The sequence below is a fragment of the Myiozetetes cayanensis genome, unplaced genomic scaffold, assembly GCF_022539395.1.
Source record: "Myiozetetes cayanensis isolate MyiCay16 unplaced genomic scaffold, myiCay2020 scf15, whole genome shotgun sequence".
In the NCBI taxonomy this organism is placed as follows: domain Eukaryota; kingdom Metazoa; phylum Chordata; class Aves; order Passeriformes; family Tyrannidae; genus Myiozetetes; species Myiozetetes cayanensis.
In genome coordinates, this window is record NW_026087159.1 from 11379225 (window position 1) to 11406952 (window position 27728).

Sequence of the window (27728 nt, forward strand, 5' to 3'; positions counted from 1 at the left end):
GAGGGCTGGTGTGATGGACTTGTCAGCCTGGAGAGCACCTTATCATTGCCCTGTGCTTATCAGGAGAACATGGGAATGCAGAGGAGTCTCTGCAGCCGCAGTCATTAGCCGACAAGCTGCTTCAAAGGGAAGTGACAGTTGTGATGTTTAAGGACCGACACACCCAGCCAGGAGTAACACACCAGCTGGGCTATTTATAATCCCTGATTCTAGAGGCTTAAAATAGCACTGCTTTTATTTTTATATTTTTAGGCACACTTGTGCATTTTAGCAACTCCATTCGCAGGCTCCACATCAAACACATCCCAGGCAGTCTCGGAAATGACAGTCAGTGCTCCATGCCTCCCCACGGGAAGCAGAGGTGAATTTCCCTCTCCCCTATCTGGCCCCTATCTCCTTGGCCAATGTGATTAAAATGCCCAGGCCTATTTCCATGTACTTTTACATACAGAGTGGCTCTTCAAAAGCAAAAAAAAAAAAGCAAGGGCTATGCAGCACCTGCCTGCAAACAGCCAACTAAAGTGGAACAGCAGAGGTATTCCAGTCAGCAGTACATGGCCACATGTGTTTCTCTCACCGACAGGCACCACAAAGCCCTTGAAGGAGTTAATGGGTCCTACAAGAAAGCAATCCTCATTGTTTGTGTTTTTCTTAAAAAACAAAGGTCAATATACAGAACTAGTCAAACAAACCAGGGCTGCAGGTCCGAAAGGAGCACTCCCTCCGGCTGCAGCACGGGTGTAGCTATTTGTTCTCTGCTCCCTGGTGCCACAGTGTACCTTGGTTGGCATTTCTTCTAATGACTGGAGCATCCATGTGCTCTTTGTAAAACAATTATAAAATATTCAGGGCAGGAGAAAAAAATTATTCCTTGCACAGCCAAGGCTCTGGCAGACTGCATAGGTGTCAAATGGTAAATTGTTAGGTGTTTTGTTTTAATTGCAGAGTTATTTATACCCTGGAACTTGTTATTAACATAGGAAAAAACAGAACCTATTGTTACCCATCATTAAAGGGACTATTATAGGGCTGCAAAAGCACGGATGGTCCCAGTCAGACCACCCCTCCTCTGGCAGTGGTGACTGTCATGGGGAGGAACATTAAATAGAGGTCCCATCTTAAGGTATTTCAGCCAAGAGGTTCAGAGGGGTAGTCCCAACACATGAACCCCAATTTCTGCACTCAGGCTCACCCCCAGCACCCCTCTCCTGCCACAGGTCAGGCATAAAGCAGGGGAGCTTTGAGGAGAGGGTACTGCAGGGATGCAATCCCACCCTGCCCTATTGGCAAAGCCCTTCTGACCAAGGGGCACACGGATAAGACACATCCTGGATTTGGCCCGGAGTTGCATAACCATCCTGTTAAAATTCAGGATTAACAGGTTATATTTTCATTTGCGAGATTGTTATCTGCCCCAAGAAAGGTTTCCGATTTCACCAGCACTAATCAGGAGCCACAATGGATTTCCGGTCTCGGCAATGAGGCTCGAGAGCCTTTGTACCTTGTGGAGCCGGTTTTAATTCAAATCTAACTGGCAGAGCTATTGTAGCTGCATGTTGAACAGATTAAGAAAAAAAAGGAAAAAGTCACTTCCATGCTACTGTAACTTATTTCTAAATCCATTTCTTACAGACACAAATCCCTCTGACCACCAAAGAACCTGGTAGCTACATCCCTTTCCAGGAATGTCACCCTCAATCTCTCCAGTGGCCCTGAGCAACAATCCCCATTACCAGTTCTGTGCCTTAAAAGAAATGTGCCAAAGAACCTGCACTGGCACCCACCTCAAGTTCTGGTTCGTGCTGTTAAGGATATCATAAAAAATAAGCAGCAAAAAGGTCCAAAATAAAGAGATTAGCGTGCCACGACAGCCTGTGCTCCCGCACAACGCGGGGCTGCGCGCCTTGTGCTGCACCATCACCTCAGCGGCATTTCACGCTGGAATGTTACCACCCGGATACACATCCCGGCAGAGGAGGTGCACTGGCCTAGGACAGCCAAGTACGAAACTACAGATGCCATAATTATAACTGGGAGGCCAAACAGACCCCCTGAGAGGGACTATCTTTGTTGACGGAGAGGGGAAAGGCTCACTTGACAACTGGCTGTACCAGATGGGTAAATCAGACCTGGGTTACAGCCTTCGTGTTCTCCCCCTGCCTCCGCCCCCAAGGACTGCATGAGTCAGTGGAACTGGAGGGAAAACATACACAAAATTCTACAAGTGCAGGAATTAAAGAGACATCTCCAAAGCTTGCCTCTGGCACTCAATACCAGCTGCAAAATTGGGTTAGCTTGACATTGCTGCTGGAGGTGAACAGAGCCTGGCTGAGCTGAGTAGCAGGCGAGCAGAGCCCCTCTCTGCAGACCAGGTGAGCACAACACTGCCTGCAGTCTCTTTGCTCCAGCACAGAAACATGTTTTTAAATTTTTAAATCCGGGAGTGAGAGCAATTAAGAAAACAAAGTTTGTTTCCTGAACAAACATGGGGTTCAGATACATGCAAATCTGCAAATCTGGCCCGAGCCAGTTTTTGAGGGCTGGAGAACCTCTGCAAGTTCTCCAAGGTTCAAAAGAGCTTTGCCTTGAATAGTCATGGCAAGAGCATGTCAGTGTTGGGGCTGTTTTACAGTGAGAGCACCACCAAAAACCCCCCAGCTGACAGTCACACCACCCTGCAAGAGGCTGGGAGAGCTCCATAAACAGTACAGCAGCTCTGGAGAGGAAATCTCAAATGTCCTGTAAATCCTGCTGCAGGGAGTGAAACATCACAGGGGGCTCGTTCGAACGCTCTCCTGGTTTGTCTGCTTGGACAACATGCCAGGAGCTGCCAGTGATGACACCCTGCTGCTTCTCCCGACAGGATGTTCCTGAGCCACCTGCCTGGCACGTGTCCCCTGTCCCAGCAGCATTCAGAAACAAGAGCACAAACTAACCCAGGAAAAAAACGACTTTCCTTTCTGTTCCCATTTGCTGCTGGGCTTGAGGTAAGGGTACAAAGGCTGATAAAAACGAGCCCACAAATCTCTGATACTCTGCCCCCAAGTTGGGGAGGTTTCCATGGGGCTGGAGCAGGGGCTGCTGCCGGAGTCAGATGGGAGGAGGGAGAGGAGGCAGGGGAGGGAGAAGGGGAAAAAATGAACAGCTGCAAAGCAATTAAGCCTGCCTCCCTGCCGTACTGTCCAAAGCAGGAGGCAATCTAATTCAGCCTGGTGCCTCTCTTCCTTCAGCCGTCTGGTGCCTGCCTGGGATTCAGGAAAGGGGCTGTCTGACTGCCCACTTTGTCTGCCGAGCCAAAGGGGCCCTTCCCAGCCACAATTTCCAAAGGAAAGAGATCTTGGCTGGCGGTGTCTCTTCTTTTCTGAGAAAAACATGCACTGAATGTAGTGGCAGCAGCTTTATAACCCTCTCCTGCCCTTCCTCAGCAAACAACCAAAGTGGAGCTGGAGCAAGAAAATGACCCCGCTGGCTCCTCAGCTCAGCACTTGTCTCCCAGCACAATGAATCAATTAGCATCCCATCATTATTGTGGTAACTGTATCTTTCACAAGCAAGATTTTATATAGAGATAGAATAGGATGTTTTCTACTCATTTCCTTCCTGTCATTCCAATCACGAACTACTGTTAAAAATACAATGCATCTAAAGTCTGTAACATTTGCAAGCATGAGTTCCAGTTTCCCAGTTGAATGGCTGGTCTTTGTTTTCTGCCCAGTAAAGGTGTGGAGGAACAGTGATAGAGGGGAGCCTGCGGTGCAGCTGGGTTAGAAACCCACTTACAAAGAAGGTCATCTCATTTTCATGTTCCTAATATCAGGGATTACTTTAATTCCTTATTCTGGCCAACTGCTTTGGTTTATAATCCACAGGACAGGACTCCTTCCAGCATGTCTAAGGTGGTACTTGTTCTGCTATTTCTTCAGAAACTGGCAAAAATGTTTTATTTGGAAAATGTTAGTGCAGCAAGGCAGTAAAAGCCTTTTAGTACCCAGTCAGAGGAGTAAATAAGCTCTCTTAGGAGAACAGAGTACAATTCAACTCTACTTTCAGTTAAATTTGACAGTAATCTGGGCAGCAGGTACGTATCCTCCCCCTGGCTCAGTCAAGGCAGAAAAATGCAAAATGTGTATTTTAAATGCAGCTAGACAGCATTTCATCTTATGAAGTGCCTCAACACCGCTATCATAAACAGAAAAAATAAGAAATCATAGAGAACAAGATTTTAGCCCACTATCCTGATAAATGGTTTATAAACAATGAAATTTGAGGAAACCTCTGTAAGATAAAGCACAATGATGTTATATATTGTGTCAACATAGAACAGAGAACACCCAGGACAGGAGTTCCTTAATAATCTTGTTCTACATAAGGTCCCTCATGAAGGTCAAAGTTCTTTTTAAAAATAAAATTTATAGGCATATAGATATATGCCACCTGTGTAGGAAAAAGCTCAGACTCCGGACTGGGCATGAAATGGATTTGTCCATATTCCCCCTCAATACCAATATTTTTTTCTTAATAAAACAGTTCTTCTTAAATAGTAAAGTAGAACATAAATGTTGGGGATTTTAGTCAAAGTCCTAAACTATGGGAAAACACTGGTATGTCTAGCAAAACTTTTTCCAGTTAAAGATTTACTCGCATTTCAGGACCATCACAGAGTCTATGGTGATGTTATCAGCATTTCTCTGTTCTTCTTGACCTTAAGCACTCTTAAACCATTAAATACATAATATTCTCTGATAATAGAACGCCATTCACATTTCAGTAATAATAATTCACTTTAATGAGATAAGAACTTACACATCAAATTACTCTACATCTATTTGAGAGATATTAACAGACTTTGGGGAACTGCAGAATCACAAATAATGACATCAGGAGTCCGACACTATTCCTGGAGAACTTGTAACTCCCAGTTACATCAGTAGGAATTTGAGATGCGCAAGAATTGCAAAATCAGATGTTAATCTGCAGCAAACAACACAGGTATGGGCAGTCTGCATTTTTGCCTTAAGCAAACAAGAACCAACAAGACTATTAATGAGAGAAAACAGCACCAGTTGCTAACTGCACGTATAAATTCGCATTCAGACCAACTTTATTCCTCGAGTGAGCCATTACCACGTAAATAAAACTTTTACAAGAAACTTCATGTTGTTTATAAATTTCCCATTTACATTTTGTTTCAATTCTTGCCTTCCCACTCACATCACGTGTCCCAGCCTCAGCAAAGAGCTGCAAGAGACAGAAACCTGATGCTTAAGCTAAAAACAAAGACTCATCAAGATTTACTCCGGCACCTTCAGGGAACAGGTTCTCCGCTTTTTCTGCAGTCAAATAACTAATGCAATCTAAACACCGACCTTCTTATCAAACTAAACCAAGATCACTGAGTGTTCTCCTGGCACGGGGGAGGGAGGTTGCTCTGGCACAGGCTGGGTCCGGGCTGGGGGAGCGAGTGGCTGCACCGCCTTTGGCGCTCCCCGGTGCAGCACTGCTGCCGAGCCAAGGACGAAAAATACAGCAGGAATAGCTTAATTCCAGCTCTAAATGAGCTCAGCGGGGAATCTAAACAGTCAAGTCAATTGCTAGAATCTGCACTTTTCAACCTCGTTCTGCTCCTTTGATCAGGCTGAATTTTGAGCTACGGCGATTAATGGACTAATAGAGGAAGTCACAGGGTATCTCTTGGGAGAGGAGGGAAAGGAGAAAAAAGTACCTCATCCTCATCATGCAGCTATTCTGCTAAACTCCACAATTCCACGTAGAAAACTAAAATGCCGCTGCAGAAAAGTGTGCTGACTGAGCTGGAAAGGAGGGGGGGAAAGGGGGTTGTACGAAACAAAAAGTAATACTCATATGATCACTCACTCATTGCTTAAACACACCCCTTAGAGCAACAGGGAAAGAAAACAGACTACCCAAGTACAAGTGCCATGTAAACTACCCTTCAATCCAGTACAGTAACAGTTTACACTTAGTAATGCCAAAGAGTAAAGGAAATATTAAACACATTTATTATGCAAAGGGAAGCTTCCAAAGGCCCTGAGTATTTAAGCACTCAGAGAAACTCATTTGTTTATGACAAAGGACAAATACTACTGATATTTCAGGATAGTATATCCTTATCTTGCTGGAAAGGGAAGAAACAGATTAACATTAGCAGCCTGCAATCACAAAAGAGAGGGAAAGAGTCTTGGTTAAGATTTTTTTGCCCATTTGCTTTTACTACTGTGCCTGATAGGAGGGGGTAGCTTTTCTTCCTGCAAGGGCCAAATTTTGCTTCTGCAATTGATGACCACAAAAGACAAACCCCAGAGGACTGAGAATATAATCACTGGATTGATTAAAGCATGAACTTATTCAAAGTTTGGCATGTTTGCAAAATGCTGGTGCTAACCTCCAGGGGGAAAAAACCCCAGTAACAACAACAACAGTCACCAGAAAAGCCAAAAATAATTCAAATATAAAGTTAAGCTGAGGTAGATTCAAGTGCACCAAAGCTTCCAGCTCCCTCTCTTTTTTTATTGCAGCACTAATATGCCATTGCCAATGATTTTTGTGCCCCTTGCTGCATCTTTGGTCTTTCTTGAGCATACAAAGCCTAGATACATACATGATTCACTCTGCTCTCAGAAATAATCCTGCAGTTGTCCTGGAATGACCTCCCACTGCGTAAATTCAGGCGTGTGTTTGAATCTTTACAAGATCAAGCTGTTAATGTAATGTCTTAGATCAGGATATCATACTATTTTGTCTGCATTACAGGGCTTACCCTCCTTGTGGGTCTCTCATCAATTGTGTAAGGGGGAAAAATAACTCAGCACAGCTTGTCTGTAACCAGCATTCACAGTTGCATCTGTCTGACGCTGATCCAAGGAATCACATTTTCATTACTTCAGTGACAAACATTAAATAATTTTGCTGGTTATACGGAGAATATTATTCATACTGAAGTAATGCATTTCCTATCTTCTTAACGCTCCTATATGCAAAGGGTTAAACTGTAACACAGGATGACTTCTTAACAGCAGTGCTTTTCAGAATTATGTAGCGATAATGATAATATTTGCCTTTATATGTGCTATAAAAATTTAACTTTGAAAGATGTAACGCAGTGATTAGCCTTCAAAGCCCTACAAAGAGCTGCTGCATTCTGATCGTGGATTTCTATCAATTATTAGTGCCGGCTGCTTGAAATAGTCCAAAGTGCTTGAGACAGAAATATTATACAGCCAACAGGGCAGACTGATAGGCTTCCTAAATATACAGTTTTTGAAAGCAGCTCATAATAGTGTTTGGCTTTCAAACCTTAATGTTAACAGCTTTGATGGGACTGCTTCTAATTTGTATTTAAGACCCATTACCTTTTCCTCTAAGCAATCTTCGTGAAACATCATTTGTTCTAGGGGGATATTTGCCATCCAGCGCAGCTCTGTAATGGCCGTTAATTCACACCATTTTGCTTGCTCCTGTATTAATCAGCAAACTGTGAATCATCCCAGTGTTTCCAGAGTCACAGATGTACGAGAGAACCAGCGAGGCCAGTTCAGTTTCTCTCCCCATTCAGTCGCACAGACAATATCAGTTCCTGTTTACAGCCTCGGCTTTGTTTTCCTCCACCCACACACTGAAATTTCTCCAAAATGCCCAAAGAAAAAAAAAAAAAAAAAAAAGAGACTGAGTTCATTTTACCAGGAAAGTTATTTCTAGGTACTGCATCTGAAACAAAACATGTTTGTACTTTGAGCTGGTGTGCAGCACTCACTGCAGCCAGGCAGAAATGACAGAGGAGCAGAGCAGAAAGGCAAAGTGGGCTGCTCCCGTCACCCCACCCTGCTGAACCGCCGGCCGGCGCCAGGCACGGGATTTAACAGCATCTCAGGGACTCTCCTGCTCATTTGTTTGCCTGTTATTCTATTTGTTAAATTAGACTTTGGTTCTGTACATGCTTCTGCATTGTGGAGTACAGATGTCAGTTTAGACTATGACAAGACAATACTGGGTAGAAAGCACCCCAAAATTCAACGGTGCACACCAGGCTTTCACGGTATCACTGCAGAAAGCATTAAAGTGATTTATTAATTTAGGCATCAAATTTGAGATAGTAAGGAGGGCATGGTTTTGGGGAAGTGAGCACATTTTCCGAAAGCCAAGCTGCTTTTAGTTCAACGTAACTGCCATTTACTAAGAAAGAGACAGAAAACACAGACAGTGAACAAACCTATCTTCCACAAACGTTGGAAAAATGGAATGAAGGTGCTCTGATATTAATGGGGATTTACAGCACCGTTGAAATGAGCTGGGTGTACAATAGGGTCATGGAAACCATTTCCTCATTGCTATTCCTCAGCACACCAGGTCATGAACACACCTTCGCAGTGTAAGAGTTATGGGTGTGCTGACTTGTAAGTGAGGATGCAAGTGGTGTGCCTTACCCATCAGTAACCACTCTACAAGTTGTTATTTTTAAGAATGATACACAGAAGGAAGTTACAGCATTTATCCTGAAGCCAAGCAGTGAGAAGCTTGCTGAGCCTTTCCCTGGACTCCTGGAATGTTTATAACTTCATTGCATCTAAGGGTGCAGTGGAGAAAACGTGTATGTTCAAAACCTTTTGCTTATAAATTAAAGATTTCTGCAAAGGGATGATTTTTTTTTTATATTTGCAATAATAAAGAAAGCAAAATGGGTTACCTGGAAAAAAACAGAAAGGCAAGAAAATCTGCAGTTGGAGCCTGATTCAGCATATGGCCATGCCAGGAGCAGAGTAGGGGACACGGTACTGACACACAGCCCCTGTCCTGGGCACCTGGAAACTCACTGCAAGCAGCCTGTGAGGCTGAAATGCAGCACCTTGCCTTAAATTTCTCTGGGATAACTCACATTTCCATCTAAATCTTCACAGTACATGAGCTCTACTTCCTTTTTCTCCACCAAAACCCTGGAAAACACCCCCCAGCCCACACATACATCGCTTCATCGTCCAGCAGGTACCAAAGAGAAAGACTTTCCTGAGCACCACCAGCACCCCTCATGGGTGTTTACAGGATCTCCCAAGTCTCTAACTGGATTTCAATTTGTCCAGCGTGAGATTCCCAGAGAGTTGTCTGTGTCTTAAATGCTAAACTGCTAGAATAACATCTCCCATTTTATTAAACAGGTCATAATCAAGAGAAAGGCCTGTCTGGGTCAAGGAAAGTGCTGCAGCTTTGATGTGGTGTTCGCATTCATTTTGGATCCAAAAGGAGTGCGATGGTGAGGGTGGGAAAGGATGCTCCCCACATGGTGTTCAGAAGGGTCTGACCTATTTACAAGCTTCTCCTCTGCAGATTGCTTCCCCTAATGATGTGCTGTGTGGTGTCCAAGACTGCTTTCAGCACAACAGATAGCTGAACTGGAAGGCTTTATGAGTGCATTAGGCAGAGCTGCTGGAAACATCAGTGCCTGTAAACATCTTAAAATACAAGCCAAAGAAGTGAGAAGGTTAAGACATGGCTACAAGGGCTCCACTACAACAGGGGAATGCTTTGAAATACCTGAAATCAAGAAGACAACACACACAATTTAAAAAAACACTGCAAAAGAGCAACATGCTCAGAAGATCAGATGTGAACTAAGGTTTTTTATCTTGATTACTGCACTTGTGCAAATTTTGTATTAGGTTGACACGTTGAGGCCAAACATCCCATTTCTTTCCACAAGTTTACTCCTTACTTTCCAAAACTTATCTGACATTATTTATTCACAGAGAGGGGGGGAAGGGAGAAGGGGGGAAGGGAGAAGATGGCAGTCAACAGCTTCAGTCAAGCTCCTCTCCAACTCTCCTGAGAAGGGAGTAGAGAATCTCCAAGTTTGAAAAAAAAATCCTCAGTTGCAAGTGCACAGATAAATATAAATTCAAAAATGACCATTCAAGAAGGTGTTTTTACATCTGTGGAGAGGTCAAACTCTAGGCTCAGCCTTATCGCTCTCTGTAATCCAGATTCATCACCAGCTTCCTTTATTCATCTATTCAAAGGCACTTAATTAGCTGAAGGGCTTGTTGCTTTGCCTTCAAAAGCTCTCCATCCCTCAAAGGCTTTGCTTTGGTATTGTGCTACCACTGCCCTTTGAAATGAAATCTGGTATTTGCCTCCACAGCATTAGTAAAGGAAAAAAAAAAAGAGTATTATTTTAAAAACTTCTTCCACAGAAAGAAGGAAAAAGGAGAGAGAGAGGGGAAAGAAAAGAGAGAGAAGAGAAGAGAAGAGAAGAGAAGAGAAGAGAAGAGAAGAGAAGAGAAGAGAAGAGAAGAGAAGAGAAGAGAAGAGAAGAGAAGAGAAGAGAAGAGAAGAGAAGAGAAGAGAAGAGAAGAGAAGAGAAGAGAAGAGAAGAGAAGAGAAGAGAAGAGAAGAGAAGAGAAGAGAAGAGAAGAGAAAGAGAAGGAAATAGCAGCAGAACTTCATTCAAAGTGGCTTTAAAAATAAGTTTGACACTTAAAGAAAAAGGATGGAGAATTGAAACTGCAGATGAAATCTGGCCATTACTTTTGGTCTTATTAATAATACATGATACTTCAGTTGTTTTATGCATTAGGAAGACTCTTTGTGACATCCTGGAAATCCCAAATAAACCATGATTTTTCCCTGTACTTACAAGAGGACTGTATGTAGTCAGATACTGTGGGTTGTGTTAATCTGCTTTTCCAAACTTTTCATCAACCTGCATCAGAGCTTCTAAAGTGCTTCTGGATCAGAACAGTCTCATCTAACAGCCACAGTGCACTGACTTTTGACAGGCAGAAATAACTTCACATAACATATGACACCCAGGAATCAGTCTGTGGTATTACCATTTCTGTTTATATTAATAAAAGCTGTATTTTGTATTCCATTATATTTGTTTAACCTTTGACATCTAAGCTCTGGTCAGTTTGCTCTTTATAACAATGTGTTTCTTCTTCAGTTTTGTTTCTATATTTTGAGAACTCATGGTCAGAAACAAGATTTTTGTTTAAATCCCGCCCCCCCGCCCAGTATATTTAATCTAGCTCAGGGGTTTTGGTGTTCCTCTGCAACCTACAATTTACTCTTCCAACTCAGATAATGTATTGCTGCTTTTACCACAGTTAAAGAAACACTTTGCTTTTCAAAAGTTTTTTTAGTCTTCAGCGTGTTCTTCACTATCTCACATGCAGTCCACGTGTAGTAAAAATACAGCCGCTTTTACTGCAAATAATATTAGTTTTCTCTGTGTCTCTTCTATCATCTTTTCTCTACCATCATATTTGGCAATGGAGATGAAACAAATATACCCTTCACTGACAATCCAGCGTGCAGCTCTCTGGTTGTCAGCAGGAATGCAGAGAGCTCTAAGAATAGCACAAGTTCCTACCACGCAAGAGGAGCTCAGAGAAGCACAGCATGTCCCACCCAGACAATGGCTGTTTATTACCTACATCCCCCCCAGCACAACAACCTTTTGGGCTGTGTTTTGGTTCTCAATATTTCACCCATAGAGCAGTGGGCAGTGCTGCCCTCCTCCCCGGCACTATCGGGAAGTTTTCACTCAGATCAGTTTGGGCTTGGAAAAGGAATTGCCATCCAAAGGGTTTATTTTATTCTGGCCTGACTTCAACTGCAAAGAGAAGACCACCAGCTTTTTTTGCTGCCTTCAGGGAGGAGGGGATCCCTCCTTGGCCTGCACAGAGCCCTGTGTCTGCTCTCACACTGGAGAGAGTGACAGAAGAGCTGTTCTGGGAGCAGGGCTGTTGTATCAGCATTGCTGAAGGCAGAATTGGGCCCAATGCATCTGACATACCAGAATAGGAGATCTGCAAGTACAAACTCTATTTAAACATGAAAATCAGGGAGATGCCCAACTATTCAACCTGCCTGGGCAAATGCAGCTTTTTATGCACTCAGAAACAGCCAATAAAGTCAAGTGGCGAAGCTTAAGCCCTGAAAACTGTGTACGATAGTTCTGGAGACTGTCTTTGACTGTCTGGCATTTACTACCATCTTTATATCTGGGATTTACGAGTCCAGACCTTTGAGTGTAATTTCACTCACAAGCACCAGTCCTAGAGGAATAAAACGAAAACCTGCCCTTACCCACGGGAGCAGCGTTAGCCCCGCCAGGCTTTGAGCTGTCTGTCCCACAATACGAACTGTCAGAGCCTCCATCAATACCCATCAATGCTCAACAATGCAGACACAGTGCTTCAGATGGGGGCAGATTAGCCCCTATCAGATTTACCAGTTGTCCAGGCAATGCAGGATCTGGGACACAGACTGATTACACTTAAGAGATTCATCATTAACTACGGGAATGGTAGAGCTGTGAGACTCCAGGAGTAACCCCCTCACTGTTGGAACGTGGAATCTTTGCTTTAATATGCATTTAAACAACAGCAAAATGCTCACTCTGGGTCTATGTCCTGGCTGCTGCTCTCTTCCCCATGTTGCTGTGCCTGCTACAAGGATCAAATTTCATGGTTTATTGTTCTCCCTCCAACTGGCCACCATCCACATTCTTCTTCTGTACAAAGCTGCACCTCTTGCTCCAAAGAAGAAAGTACTATGCCTTCTTTTTATAAATTTTAGTCACATTTGCAAACACACACACAGAGTAAGGGGATGACATTTAAGCACTAAACGACATTCCAGGGAATGCTGTTACTTCTCTCTGAGCAAATTTCTGTGAATGAGGCTAAAAAAGGGCAATTTTTCCCTGGAAGGCTACTAATTCTTGAGATGAAGAAGGTGACTCCCCTGCCTCCTGAATCTTTAACATTTTGCCTTTCAATGAAACAACTGCTCTATGCTTGAAAAGTCCTACTCATCACCTGCCCCAGGAAAGAATTGGCACTGAGATTCTGCAAAGCTCAAATTCAGCTCTGGGTACACTGCTGGAAAACAAAACCACAGTCACCAGGGCTCCTTCACTGTGATTGAGTAAAACTGGTGCACAGCAGACTGGGCCCAAAATTCAGTATCAATCTCTCAATGTAAATAAGAAATCTATTGCAGACAAATGACAGATACCCATGCTAGATTCAAAGAAACATAGCAAGTATCTCAGACTCTCAAAGATTCCTACCTACAATAATTTTCCCATGTAATTTTTCTTTTAATTCGGCGCTCAGGATCCATTTTCTTCTACGAGATTTGCAGTGAAGTTATCAAAATCTTACAAAATGCTCCACTCCTGAACATCCACCATCTTTCTTCGGCAGCTCAACAGACTGTAAAACTGAAGCACTGTCATCTGGTGTGTAATTACTGTAATAAGTCTTCCCTGTAAAACGAGGGAGGCACCATAAGCTTACCTAACTAGTCTGAAAATGTAAAATGCTCATCACCTGTAATCATTGTCTTAACTGTCCTTGATCTTTACTGATAGCAGCCAGCTTATAATAACTCTCTCTCTGACAGTGAGAATCAGCTGAAAATGCAGCACAGGCAGAGCACCAGGAAAGCTGCTGGAAGAAGGACTATTTTGGCCAATTAGAGAGACACTGCAGGAATTTTTCTCCCCTCCTCTCCCCCTGTTTTTTTTTTTTTCTTGTTGGTTATGTAGGGGGTTCAGAGGTGGTTCAAATGCAAAGCAGGGAAAACTGGGGCATAGGAAACCTCAGGAATCTAACAGGGATATTGCAGCTCCACAGTGGTGGATTGGAAAAAAAAATGCTCAAAGGTTATGGATGTATGCTCAAAAGGGATCATGTTACTATGGTTAACAACTTACTAGCTCTCATCCAAGATTCAAAGAAGCATTGGAAATGTGTTTCTTCACCCACACCTGCCTCCAGAGTAAAACATCTGGTGGGCAATAATTAGTGAAGCTGCTGCACCTTGCCGCCTTTCCATGGTATGGAAAGCTGCTGTGTGAAGTGAGGGAGTACCAGGCGAGCACAACTTGGAAAAGAGCAAGTTGATCCTAAAGTAGCACTGTGGAAATGCACTCATTGATTTACCACTAAGAAGATGACACTTAGTAACTACCCCCTTATTTCTTGTTGCTATAATAGGAAAAGGTAACACCAAGTCACCTTCATTGAAGAAATCCACCTCCATGAGACACCAGTCACTTAGCAGGGAAGGAGAGCAAAGAAAGCCCAGCTCTGGAGTGCATTCCCCAGCTCAGCTCTCACACGGATCCCAGCAGAGCTTCAGAGATCAGTCTCTGGTTTGCTGGCAGAGAAGTGTCTCAGTCCTTCCCAAGGAGCTGATGGAGGGCCTCTGTGCACAGCTAAGCAGCCTGAAGGATTCAGCTTACAAAGTTCTGGTTCACCCTAAGAAGGTCCTTGGTTTGGTGGTGAGGTTCAGTGTTCCCAACTACTCTTCCTAACAAAAAGACAACTGTTTATTCCTCACAGCCAGGCTGCTCTTGGACTGACTCCCCGAGCCCTTCCGTGCTCCCAAGTCCCTGTTCACAGTACATGTGTCTTATCTGGGGTAGGAGCAGAGTCACACCTCTCTGTGAGTCTCAGGGAGAAGGTCGCTGGAGAGAAACCAGGGCTGTGCCTCCCTTCTGCCAGCTGCACTTTTGCATTCACCAGCTCGATTGGTATCGCAGATCACCATGGGTGGGGAATGGCCCTCATCCAAAGCAGGGAATGGCTTCTGGCAAATGCTAATAACAGGTATTTCAGGTCTGCCTCTTTGCTATTCGGGAGCTGTACTGTTTGACCTGCTGTCCATGAAGGACATATTTTAACTTCACTTCTCACCCCACCTGATCTTTTCTAGCCTCAGAAGCATAACACAGATATGGATTTGTTGAAGGGCACTAAGATAAAAAGAAGATATTCCCACTGAAAGGATGACAGGAAAAATGCAGTAAGAGTAGTTCTACAGCTTATAAGTTAAATAAGAATATCACCTATACATGTAAAAGAAAATTATTTTTGTGATATGAAATAAGCTTTACTATTAGCACAAAGTTCTTCACTGGGCAAGAAGAGACATTCCATGGAATTACAGTATATTACAACTGAAAAAAATAAAGTTACTCTGATAACACCAGAACCTTGTTATTGCCTCATCCGTGTGTGTGTCCACTGCACACACCCCAGAAGTTTAGTGACACCACATTTCAAACACAAAGGAAAGCAAAAATAAGAAAATAAATGACTCAAATATTTTCACACAAGCCATGTAAGACAGAAGAGATGTTCTCACCTGTCTGCTCTGAGATGGCAGTGTGGCAGGCTGCATCTGTCTCTGTACTCGATGCGGCTGCATCAGCTGTCGGAACTGCTGCTGGAGAAACTGGCTGTTGTTGGTCTGCTGGGACTGCTGTGTGGCTGGAGACTGCTGCTGTTGCTGCTGCTGCTGGAGATAGTGAATGAGAGACTGCTGTCCTTGTCCTGCTGTCAGAGGGGACATCTTTTGAGTAGCTGACTCTGAGGCAAAGTGAGACAGTGGTTTGGTGTTATTGAAAGAAAACTGGTCTTGGTTAACAGGGCTCTCATTCACCAGACCTGGCTGTAAGCTACTGGATGACTGCTGCATAATTATGTTCATATTTTTGGTCTGGTTTGTAGTCATTGACTTAAAAAGCGAGTTCTGCATACTTGTGGGGTTGCTGGTGGGAGTGATGTTAGAGATTAATGTACCTTGAGGACTGAAAGGCTGCTGATGCAGAGCTGGGCTTGACAGCTTTTCTGGCCTGTATGGTGGAGAAGGTCCAGTATTTGTGGAGGCCATGCTGGCAACCATGTTGTTCTGTGGACTTTTAATGTTGTTGGCTGGTAAGCTGGCTGCTGTCAGGGTAGGCAGCATGGAGCTCTGCGGGCTGAAGGGCTGCTGGTTCAGAGCCGGACTGGAATGCTTCTCAGACCCGTAAGGAGGAGAGGGGCCATTGGATGGGGTGCTGCTGGAAGTCATGCTCGAAAGCAGAGTGTTCTGAGGACTCTGAATGTTGTTTCCTGGTAAATTATTGGCAGGCAGGCCAGACACCATAACATTTTGAGGACTGAAAGGTTGATGGTGTGGGGATGATCCTGCCCTGTAAGGCGGAGAGAGACCAGGAGGAGACATAGTTGGCCAGCTGGGAGCCTGCACTTGTTGCTTAGTACCAGACACCTGCTTGCTTGCTGCCAGCTGCTTTAGCTGCTGAGCGTGCCAGTTGGAGCTGGGCATGCTGGGCAGGGGTACTGGAAGCATTGGTGGAGGCTGGTTCTTGCTCTGAGCTGCTGTAGAGATGGGCGATGCAGCAGGTTTGTTTGGGGGAGGAACTTGGAAGTTAGCTCCAGCAGAGGATGGTCTCATCTGAGGAGATCCTCCACTCGCTGGATTGCAGCCCGGAGAAAAATCCTTGTTAGTGACATGGTTCTCCAAGTGGGAAGTCTGTGGGGAGGACTTTGGAGTGGTACTTATGCTTGCTTGAGAATGACTCAGACCAAGTGGATCTTCAGCCTTGCTGCACAAAATCTTCTCCAGATCCAGGTCATTGGGAGAAGGATCAGGCATTTTCGTCAGCTCTTCCAGCAGATCTTGCAGCTCTTGGTCCACAGACTGCAAGCTGTTCCCTTTCTCGTCATAGTGGACAATGTTGTTGGTTTGCCCTCCTATTGACCCCTTCTGATTTATTTCCGTGTTGGGTGCCACTGAAAACGGGGAGCCAATGCCACCTCCATTCATGTGATTGTTTTCCAGGAGCACCGGATGCCCCGCGACTCCCAGGGAAGAAGCGCCATGACCGGCAGAGAATGGAGAACTTTGCATTTCTGGACACGCCACACTGGGATTGGCACCCTGGCCCATGGCAAGGTTTACGTCATCCAGACAAAGTCTTTTACTGTCATTTGGGAAAATGACATCAGGCACGCCACTGGAGGCAGGAGAGCTGTCATCTTCCAGTTTTCTTTTAATGGATCCCTGTAACTGTGGAAATACAAAACGAAGAAAGGATCCATTATTGACATTATTCTGATGTGTGCTGAAGTTCCATACTGCAACACCGGGTTGGAGGCAAAATAAAATTAAATCATACAATTAAAAACCCAGTCATGTGAGGCAAATTCAATCAGGATTTAAATGGGTGCTACTTCACTGAAATCAAAAGAGTTATAATCAGACAAAGGCTAAATCTCATGTGTTGGCCTTAAAACAGATGTTAAAGCTATAAAACACTGACTGTCATGTGAACTGTAATAGAGGGTTTTTAAACAGTTTCTATCTCAATTAAGACATTATACTCTCTGCATAACAAACATGCCAACATTTTTATGGTAACATTTTTTAGGTCTAAGTGGCAGATCTGAATGAAACTCTGGACTGCATTTAGTGACCTTCTCCCAGTGACTTGGATTAAATTCAGACCTGAGATAACTAAATTGTTTTACATTCTTTATAGGCAGAACATCTGAAATAACTGGCATACTTTCTAAACAAACCAAAACAAAACAAATTCTCAGCTATCTATCTAAACAGACTTTCCAGCTTCCTAATCACAGATGTTTTAGATTCCAGAAAGAGTAAATAACAGCTAAACTTCTTAATTTTTGTTTATTCTTCTAAGTCTAAGGCATTGTGGGCCTTGCTCCTTTGAAGGATTGCCACTCATTCATAAAAATGGATGTGTTTTCAAAACACCATTATATAAATATCTTCATCTACAAGACACGGTGGAGTTGTAAATCCACAAATCTTAGGGAAAAGAAACCTGCCCTCTACACATAGAGAAAGTGAAACTGAAAACAACACTTCTCATACTAATTCAGCATATGGCAAAACCTTCCAAATAGAATCATCCGTGGCTTTCAGTTTTAACAAGCATGACCTGTATGTCACAGGATTAATCAGACATTAACATTGCTCCTTCAAGTTAAGGAAAATAAGCACTATGACCTTGTTTATCAATAGAGGGAGGCAACATTTAGAAAAGTATCTGATCAGCAATAGAAAAAGGCTGTGCTGGGTACGACCAATTTCTAAATTTTTAAACACGTCACATTTTTACCTAAATCATTCCACAGCTGGCAGCAACTTTGGTGCTCTCAGACAACAGTGTCACAGGACTGTCACCACGATGTGTGTGGAGGCTGCAGGGCACAGGTTGGATACGCCATGTGTGGCTCCCTCTGCATCATGCACATGAAGGTCACTGTGCAAACAGCTACTGGCCACCCCTAAACTCAGCCTACCTGCAGGCAATCACCCACAAATGTGTATTGTTCTGACCTGGGAACATGGGAGAGCTGAACTCACATCAGTGCCCTTTCATCACTCATTTCTAAATTGGTGGGCAGAGGGACCATGGCAGATTTGTATCTACAGTTGCTTAGGCTGTAGATGCAGTTTGGGGTTAGTACTGGACACTGCCATGCTGGTATCCAGCTTAAACAGACACCTGAAGGAGAGTGAGAGGATACATTTGTCCATGATCATCATGGCAGGTCTGCAGATTACAGAGAGCTGCTGATCAGCTTTTAGGAGGAGTTCATCTACCCTCCAGCAACAGACACAGCCACTTTGGCATTAGGGCAGAGACCTTTTCACATGGCTATTTTCCCTTTACTCCTTAAGAGTTATCCCTTATGGAGTTGCTTTAACATGGACTGTGCTCAAAAAACACTGGAGAGTTGCTTCCAGTGCCTCTTTGGGCAGCAGTGCTGGGCAGGGTTGGGATCACTGCTCTGTGAGAGACTGTCCCTGCACCACAGCCAGACACTGCTGAACCATCAGCCATTTGCTTGCTCCTCTGGGCTGATGAGGCCAAAATTTGCTTAGCTTTAGGAAATGGAACAAGGCCTAAATCTTCTCCCAAGTGTTAGTCTAATGATGGATGAAATTGTTTTCCTTCATTTTCTTTGCTAAAACTAAGCCAGAGTTGCATGTTTCAACAGATGTTGCCCTGCGTAGGCTGAAAACATGTTGGTGGAGCATAACTACATATATTTAAAACCCAGACATGTATAGAGAATCTTTACAGGGGCTTCACACATCCAAAACAAACACAGTGTGTTCCCAAGTTGCACCCTGGGAACCTTCAGGCAGGAAGTGGTGGGGGATCTCCCACCCTTGGCCAGCTGACATGCTGGCATGCGTGTCCTTGCCAGCTCTTCCTTTGCCATAGGACATTCCTGTGCTCTGAGTTACTGAGGAAGAATGTGGGCTTTCTAAACACTCTGAAAAATGCTTTTTTAACTGTTGCACTGGGGAATAAATGTGATGGGAAAACAAAACTCCATTTCCCCAAGACTATTACTAGATAAAAACAGATAAAATAAGGCCATAGCTTTCAGATGGCATGGGCGTTCCAGAACTGGGATAGGACTTTTAAATAGGATGCTGCTGCTTCGCCCTCCTGAGAAGCCTGGCTGTAAGAGAGGGAGTGAAATTCACTGAGCGTCATGTTCTCTTGAAAATCAAGACTCCTGCTTCCCAGGTGAGTATTTGAGAAGGACCATAAAATCCAGAAGACCAATTTCTCCCAGTGCAGGCAGGTATAACTCCACAGAATTTAGTAGCACTGCTTTGCTTAAGATAGATTTGACTACAGACCCAACTTGAGAGAAAAAGATAACTCTCCTTAAAGCAACTAAACAAATCACAGAATAATTTTGGTTAGAAGGGACACCTGGGTGCCATCAGCCCCCTCTGCTTCAAGCACATCACCAATGAAAAAAACAGACAGCAGTATTTCACCAGGCACTTAAGCATGAAGTATCCACTACATGCAGAAATCCCTCCTTGGGCTGGCTGAGAGGTTGGTTTCAGCATTCCCCACGGACACCCAGGTGGTTGTTTCTCTGGGCTGGTGCTGGCTGTGAGGAGCCAGCAGTTTCCTGCCCAGCTCCCAGTGACTGCTCCCCATGCATGTGCTGCTGCGGCAGCCCTGACCAGTGCAGGGGACAGCAACACAGTTCCATGTTACTGGGACACTGCCAGGCTCAGACATGTCAACCACAACAGTGGCAGGAGAGCATCACCAAGGCACTACACCTTTTAGGACCAGGAGCTCCTGACCTCACTAATTCAGGAGGCTGCTTGTTGCAGAACATTCATGAAGTATTTCCAGACAACTCAAGACCACCTCTTTAAAGCCTATCTTTTTCTAAACTCTTCCCTTGCTAAAAACATTTTTACTATCCACTTTCTTCATCTGGCCCCAGATTCCCCAGGAAGGAGCCAATTTATTCCAATCTTTCCTCTTTTTTTTTTTTTTTTTTCCAAGAGGGCTTACACCATTTGACAAAATAAACAGAAATGAGAAGAGCACCAAAATATATGTTCTTCCCCTTTCTCTGCTGATTACTATATTGGGCAGCTGTGTTTCAAACTGAATACCTGAGAAGAGAAATATTTTAGAAATGCATCACACACACACACACACACTCCTAAGCTGGCTGGAGGCTGCCTATGGCTCAGTATGGGAAAGCTTCATTCAGATGTGCAAGCAAGGACGAAGCAGACAAGCAACAAAGGGGCTCTGGCGACCTTGTCAAAATGCATTAAAATGCTCTGGCATGCACAAGCTAACTTCTGTTTGGGAATACCTGGGAAACAAAGGCAGGCCCTCCGATTCGGGGAATATCCGATTATGAGTTCTCCATTATCTCAGGTTTGCTTTTAGAAATGAAGAGTGCCACGATCCCAGCACTACTGTCCTCTCCAAACCAGCAGGCTTTCTTTCTGGGAAAGCCCCGAGTCACACAGGAGTAGCCCTGTTAGCTCGCAGTGGCGGCACAACCAGAATAAATAATAACTGTTTACGCTGCTCTGTCCACGGAAGCTGTACAGCTGTGGTTACAAACAGCTAATTTGTCACATGCTCCCAGTCCACACAGAACTGATTCCCTCCATGTGGGCAGAGGGCTCCACAGGCTCCTCTTGTGCAAGGAGGGAAAGGCAGACCTGGCAAGAGAAACCAGTCCTTGGCTGTGACCTGCCCGAGGCTGGGCTCGCTGGGCCTGCCTGCTCGGGTGACCTTGGGCTTCGGGCACCTTCCAAACTTAGGAGGTGGGGCTGGCCTTGAGTAACTCACTATTGCTCAATAAACGGGAGAAAGGAAGGCAGGAAGTGACAAAAACTGAAGCAGAGAGAAAAAATGGTTAGTAAATACCCACTGTGGTGGTTCCATTGGATTTTAATAACCAACCAAATGGGCACCTCTGGACTGGCTCCCTGCCTGGCCAGCGCTCAGCCTTCCTCTTCTTTTAACACATCAGCTGTCCTCAGCTGCCACCCCAGCTCTCCCTATGATCCAGGCTGCACCATGGCCCTCCTGCCAGCCCGGTTAATTCTCTACCTGTCACTCACACCTTCACCTGTAAGTGGGAATCGTGGAGGAAGCAGCATCCTGCACCAGAGAGTCTCACTTCTCCATTCTCACAGTGATCCTCCTTCCACCAGAAACAAGCCACATCTAATCAGAGATTCCTATTTAGGTCAACATAATGCATAAATGAGAGAGGAAAAATGTTAGGCAAAGTATTTCTGTGCCTCTTCCTAGTGCCTGCAGCCTGTCAGCAAGTCAAGCCTTGATTTACAGCAACTGCAAGGTGCTGAGTATTGATCTGCACCACCCCACCCTGCTCACTGCCATGGACAGATCCAACCTACAGCAGTGATTCCCACACCTACACAACCACTCCAAGTAAGAACTGAGACCAGTGGGATGCTGCTGTCTGCATCCTCCCTCAGCAGCTGGTCCACCTGCCTCTTGTCCGGCATCCAGCATCACTGCTGCAGACTCTCCTGATTTAATAAATCGAATTTTAAGGATCCATGACTGGGATATCCAGAATGGGAGTCAGATAACCATCTTCCACTAGGAATCTCAAGACTCCTGTAACTCTCGGGAAACCCCAGACGTTGGTTTTTCTGTTTACTTGATTGAAGGAAAGAGAGAAATGATGGTAAAAGGAGATGCGGCAGGTGGGGAAAACATCAGTCTCACCAGAGATCCTGGGATTCCTAATGTGGTGTCAGTTTTACCTTTCAGAACAAAACACCTGGGAAATCCAGGTCATCCACAGGCTGCTAAGATCTGGCATATCTGAATTATTTTGACAGAGAGAGCACGTTTAACTTTTGGTGGAAGGGCTGAGGAAGGCAAAAGACCGAGACGAGTAGAAGTCTTCTTTTTTTCCCAGTATTTTCTCAAGGCATATTACAAACTGTTTTTCCCCTCTGCAAAGTATAAAATCTGAGTCTAAGGTTTGCTCAACTGAACTGACCAGAGAATCTATCACTCTCTGTCTCTTTCAAACACTAGACACTGCCAAAACTGGAAGTATGTATTTGCCAGAGGCAAACTGTTTGCAGCATTCAGCGATCAAGACTTCAGCCTCTGTGGCTTCAACAAGCTTCAGCGAGACCTATCTGCCCATCAGCCCAAAATGTTTCTATCTGTTCTGACAAAAACAGTCATGCAATGAGAAAATGGAACTGGCAATTTTCCATGTAAAACAAGAAAACTTCACAATTTTTTCTCCCGTGCCTTAAATTCACAGTTTGGAAGGTTTTGTGCTCTCTATTGCTCATTTATCCACACTCTAGATAGATTTTAGTGTCCTACTAATCTTCGAGGACAGTTTGTGAAGAAGAGGTGAGAATGTGCCTGTGTGTTTGAAGGCTGGAAAGTGGATCTGATACAATATTACCTCTTAAATGGCAGCAGTTACTTGCAGACGTGCTGTGTTACTTGCAGACGTGTGTGGGTAACAGCCTGGCTTGCACATGAACAGCAAAGCCCAAACTCTTATGGGCAACGATCCCATTCCACTACAGCAGGACCTGGCACTGCAATAAGTGCATTTAGCACATCTGCAAGTTTCTGTTCCTGCATGCTGGCTGCAGTTTGGTAACAGACACTCACATTATACACCTGAATCCGAGAAAAAATGCCTCCTGCCGACCAGTGAGCAGCCAAAGCAGCACCTAACCAGGAGGAACATAAACTGCGCTTTATCGAAGTCACATCTCGGTCTACAAGGAGAACTCAAGGAGGGCCAAGCAATTAAAGCTACCATTCACTTTCTTCATACCATGATTAAACATAAGCTAAAATCACATTCCTCCTACTGCTTCAGGCTGTTTGACCCTTCTGATTTCAAGCGATTTCAGCATGGATGGACATAAAGTTGTCATTTCACATTGTCAGGAAAGAGATCACACTGCGATTCCAAGCTACCACAGTGTGCTTATGAAAAACAATTCCCCAGTTCCTCAGCTAAGGAGTACTAGAGTAGAGTCGGCTTTGGGGTCTGTTGGGTACTTTTAGGCTGGAAAGGTGGCAGATCCATTTACAATGAGGTGTGGTAGCGGAGAAAGGATTACGAATAGGGAAAATTCACGAGGTGGATTTCCTTCTATTCATCACGCTCACAGAAACAGGCAACTGGAAGGGAGGATGTAGGAAGAGGAACCGGGGATGTAAGCAGTCACTTTAACCATGAAAGGACATTGGTTCTTAGCTAGCTTGCATGCATATGAGGGTTATTTTTACCTGATACTAGAGCTTCTCCCAATTTCTAATTTACCGTGGCAATATGAAATCTGCCATGTTTAAAACAAATATATTAACAGGGATTCAAAGCTGCTACTTAGGCTGTGCACACATAAAACACCTCTTAAACACTGCTGCTACATTACTGGAATTTGATCTCCCATCAGTACACATCAGTTGACTTGATAGGAGTGTGCTGTGATCCTTTGCCCCATTACTGTCACCACTCATTGAGATCTTCTCCAGTTATTCTCTCAGTAAATCAGGGACCTCAAGCTGTGTTAAAAGAGGAAAAGAGAAAACAAGGTGTGTGCTTTGCCTTAATAAATTCCACGCTCCCTGTTGTGAGTGCAAAGCTGTAGGAACCAGCAGAACTGTGTGCACCACTGGGGTCTGGGCTGACAGACACACCTCGTGTGTGTCTCCAGAGACCACGACAGGAGGTTTTTCTTCCTTGCACAGTGGCTCCAGAGCCATGATCAAACCAATTTCCCTGTGACACTGCTGCAGTACAACAGGTCTTTTGTTTGACTGTTAAATAGATGTGAACTTCTAAAAGGTGACAGCAGACCTGGCTGTTTAGCTGGTAAGCACAAAAATCCCAAAGAGCAAATGTCATGACTATACAAAACCAGAAAGACTTGATCTTACAATAAGTTTAAACCACAGAAACTAACAGGAAATTCATCCTGGATTACTATGAGCCTAAGGTAAATTTGTAAAATTTCTAAATTTTAGCAAAAAATGGAAGGGAAGAAAATACTTTTTCATACAGATTTGTGTGAATGCAATTATGCTTCTAATGACAGACATATGTGTGATCTATATCCTGATTTAAACTGGAACAACTGACAGGCTCCAGAGCAGCAAGTTTGTGAACAAGGTTTTTCTAATTACCCTTTTGTAAAATGACAGGAAACATCACTAATGTCCGTGTGAAGAGATCAATGTAGGACCAGTTCCAAGGAGAAAAAAGACACCGCCAAGAACATACCTATTTTGCCATCCCACACAAGCCAGCTGCATGCAAGAGAAAAAAACCAAACAAACCAGCAGCATTGCTACTTTTCAGGTCAGACAGAATTACCAGACTCATTTGGAAGGCACCAACAGAGATCTGCCCCATCAAAACAAATGTTCAGAGACTTCCCATCCTGTCTTGCCTTAGCAATTCATCTGCTTTCAGTATTAACGGCACTGCTAAAATGGAAATTTTTCCAGGAGAAAAATTGCTGTTGACAAATGGATCTGGAGGAACAGGACTACTGCTTGCTCCTGTGTTGTGCTGCTAGCAGGAGATCTCTGTACAGATGCCTCGCAATTAGTCATCTGAAGACTTACAGCAATCACGTCACGCATATTGTTTGGCTGTAACTTCCACGTTCCATTTAATGACAAGTGTTATTAACTAGACAGCTGAAGACAGAACAAGTTCTCTGCCTCTTGGTTTTAAGCTGTAGTGCAAGAGCATTTCTTTCATATCTGGCTGTAAATCAAGATCAATCTTAGACTCAACGCCTTTCTATCAGTATTACCTCATCTTACCTCAGTTTTAATACCAGCAGTATTGTTTTATATCTTTTTTTATAGTCCATTAATTTCAAAGTCCCGTGGAACACTTTGCAGTAATTTTGTAGACTACATTAATTTCTCATGGCAATAGCCAGGCTGGAGAATTGCAGCTCCTCTCCACTGAGCAAAAAGGGATGTTTTTGCTACTTGGGTCTCCCAGGATTTGTAAGATATTTTTCTCTCCTCTTTTTCATCCCCTAACACCAGCACAGTTATGCAATGACCACAAGTAGAAGAAACAGGCTGTGCATGTTCCTAAATTATGAGGTGAGTTTACCATTTACTAGATAACCAGATAAAACCCAGTCTGACACTTTTTTCTCTGCTACATATTGCATTATTTTTTAAAATCTCAGAAGACTTACTCCTGCAATTGTACCAAACTACCAGTGCCATTTTGTCAAAAGGTATGGTTGGGGAATTAACAGCCTGGAGGCAAAGCCTCCAATTAGGTCAAAACCAGGGGAAAAAAAAGCTCTGAAATTCACAGAACAGTAAGAAACAATGGGATTTCAGTCTGGAAAAAAAAGGCATTTTTGTTCCAACAGCTGAAGTACTCACACTTACTCCCCCAAAGAATAACAGGTTCAGCCTCCTCTGGGTGGCTGCACCCGAATGCTGCCACAACTGCCAGCCCAGTGCCCTCCTGCCCAATGTCTGTACTGGAAAGCGATGCCTTACTGCATCCAGAGCTCTCCTCCAGGCTTGATGGGGGCCTAAACATTTAGAAGAGTGGTTTGTGGCTTCTTATAAGTGGTATCAGAAACTGGAATGTAACTCTAAGACAAAGGATGGAACAACAGGCAAGAAAAGGAAATATCCTGAAGCTCCTCTCCTGCTCCTTTGTAGCCTCCTGGATGTTCCTCTGCCTTTCAGAAAATGAAACAATAAACAGGATATTGATCAGTACAGAACCAAAAAACCAAGCTTCACTCAGAGAAAAAAGATTAATCTAGTGAGTGTCCCACTAGGTGTAGAGAGAAGTCTGCATACAGACAGAAGCAGAAATGTTTTGTAAAGCAGAAAAGTGAATATTTAATTTGTTTCTCACTACTTCATTTTGTCCCACCACTTTCATCTCCACCTACCTAGCACCTCCACAATTCTCAATGTGTATCAACTGGAATAGGAACACTGTTCACTGGCAACGTGGTGTTTGTACACACCTTTCCTCCTGGACCAGCACACAGCTCTGGCTCCTGTAACATGCTCTTTGAACATGTATCTGTTACTTACCCAAGGACCTTTAAGGGGACTCTGCACATCAGTGGTACTAAAAACCCCAAATCAAACACAGGCTCCACCCCTGAAGCCTTTATCCTGTATAAAGCCATTGAAATCCTGGCCTCAATGAAATAAATCAGACGGACTCGATGATTTTGTGTCTTTTTCAACCTAAATGATTCCATAAATATTTTGGGACAGTGACTTCATCAGGGATGAGAGTTCACTCTTTGTTCTTTCGTTATTATTAACTAAAGGAGTGAATTGAAAAAATATACAGGAGTTGGAGAAATTCTCTCCAGCAGAATATGCAATGCCTAAGTTACTTGGGTTTTAACCAGAGAACCTCTCCACTTGCTATAGGTACTGGTTCCCTTCTGTCCTAGAAGCAATGTTAATCACACATTCATCACTGCAAATTGACAACATAAATGCTGACTTGTGCAAACAATATTAGAGAAAATGGTGTTCTTGCTGCAGAAGTGAATTACACAGCCTTTTAAGCTTTCTACACTTCTCAGTTTTTATGTAAACTCTAATTTCTGAGGCTTTTGTTCTGCCTTGAAAGGTCACACAGTTGAAAGCTATGAAGCATAGCATGTGTTCCCACTGATATTAAAATACTGTTTACTAAATCATGCATATAAATGTAAAGAAGAAACTGTTTGCAACCTACTGCGTTAATAAGAGATGATTTATCAGACAACATGGTTCCAAGTATCAACATGTGGAATGTAAAGATCTGATCTTAATCACACAACACGATTTTTTTGGGGCTGTTTTTTGAAGCAAAGTCTCTGCACTGCATTGCAATCACACTGACTTCTGATGACACCGTATTTGACTGATTAAACTCTTAATCGTGCCAATGCTTAACTTCAGGAATACAAGTGGTCTTTTTAGATTCAAGCATATGATTGCACATTTGCAAGATCAGGATTTCATTTGCATATTCAAATTGCAAAACTGCATCTTCCCTTTGTCTGTGTAAGGCCAACTATAGCGCTCCAAATGCTAAACAACCACCGTAGAGTTGGACAATATTTTTAGCATCTCTGTGGTGCGCTTCTATCTTTAGCTGCTGTGTTCACAAACAATCCCACAGGACACTGCATAGCTAACATAGCTCGGGCTCTTCATAACATTCCAGCTTTTCTCCCAAAACACGGTGAAAGTGGACTATAAAACTCGTCAGTTCAAGACCTGCCAAAGTTTCCTTCAATGCCCGGTCTTGAGCAGAGCGGAATGATATCAAAGTACTAAAACAATAAAACCTCAGAGCATTCTACTCTGAAGTGGTGATGGAGCTTGCTGTGACTTCCTCCAGGGAAAATACAGCTCTACACTCCGAGTTTGCACTGTGCAGATAAATCAAGTAGGACAGCGAAGGATTTCTGCGTGTTGTTTCCTAGCAGGATGTGCCCATGGGTTCATGGCAAATTTCTGGTCAAAGCTTAACCCTGCAAGAGAAGTTAATAATTGA

At 43.8% G+C, this 27728-nt stretch overlaps 1 protein-coding gene across 2 annotated transcripts in view; it reads right to left on the reverse strand.

Moving 5' to 3' along the window:
• Positions 1 to 27728, reverse strand: part of MAMLD1 (mastermind like domain containing 1) — an 80899-nt gene that overhangs the window by 16696 nt on the left and 36475 nt on the right. For both annotated transcript variants that reach the window (XM_050310288.1, XM_050310289.1), the window contains exon 2: positions 15172 to 16878. In XM_050310288.1, coding sequence (XP_050166245.1) covers positions 15172 to 16878 — 1707 coding nt within the window. The remainder of the gene's footprint in view (positions 1 to 15171; positions 16879 to 27728) is intronic.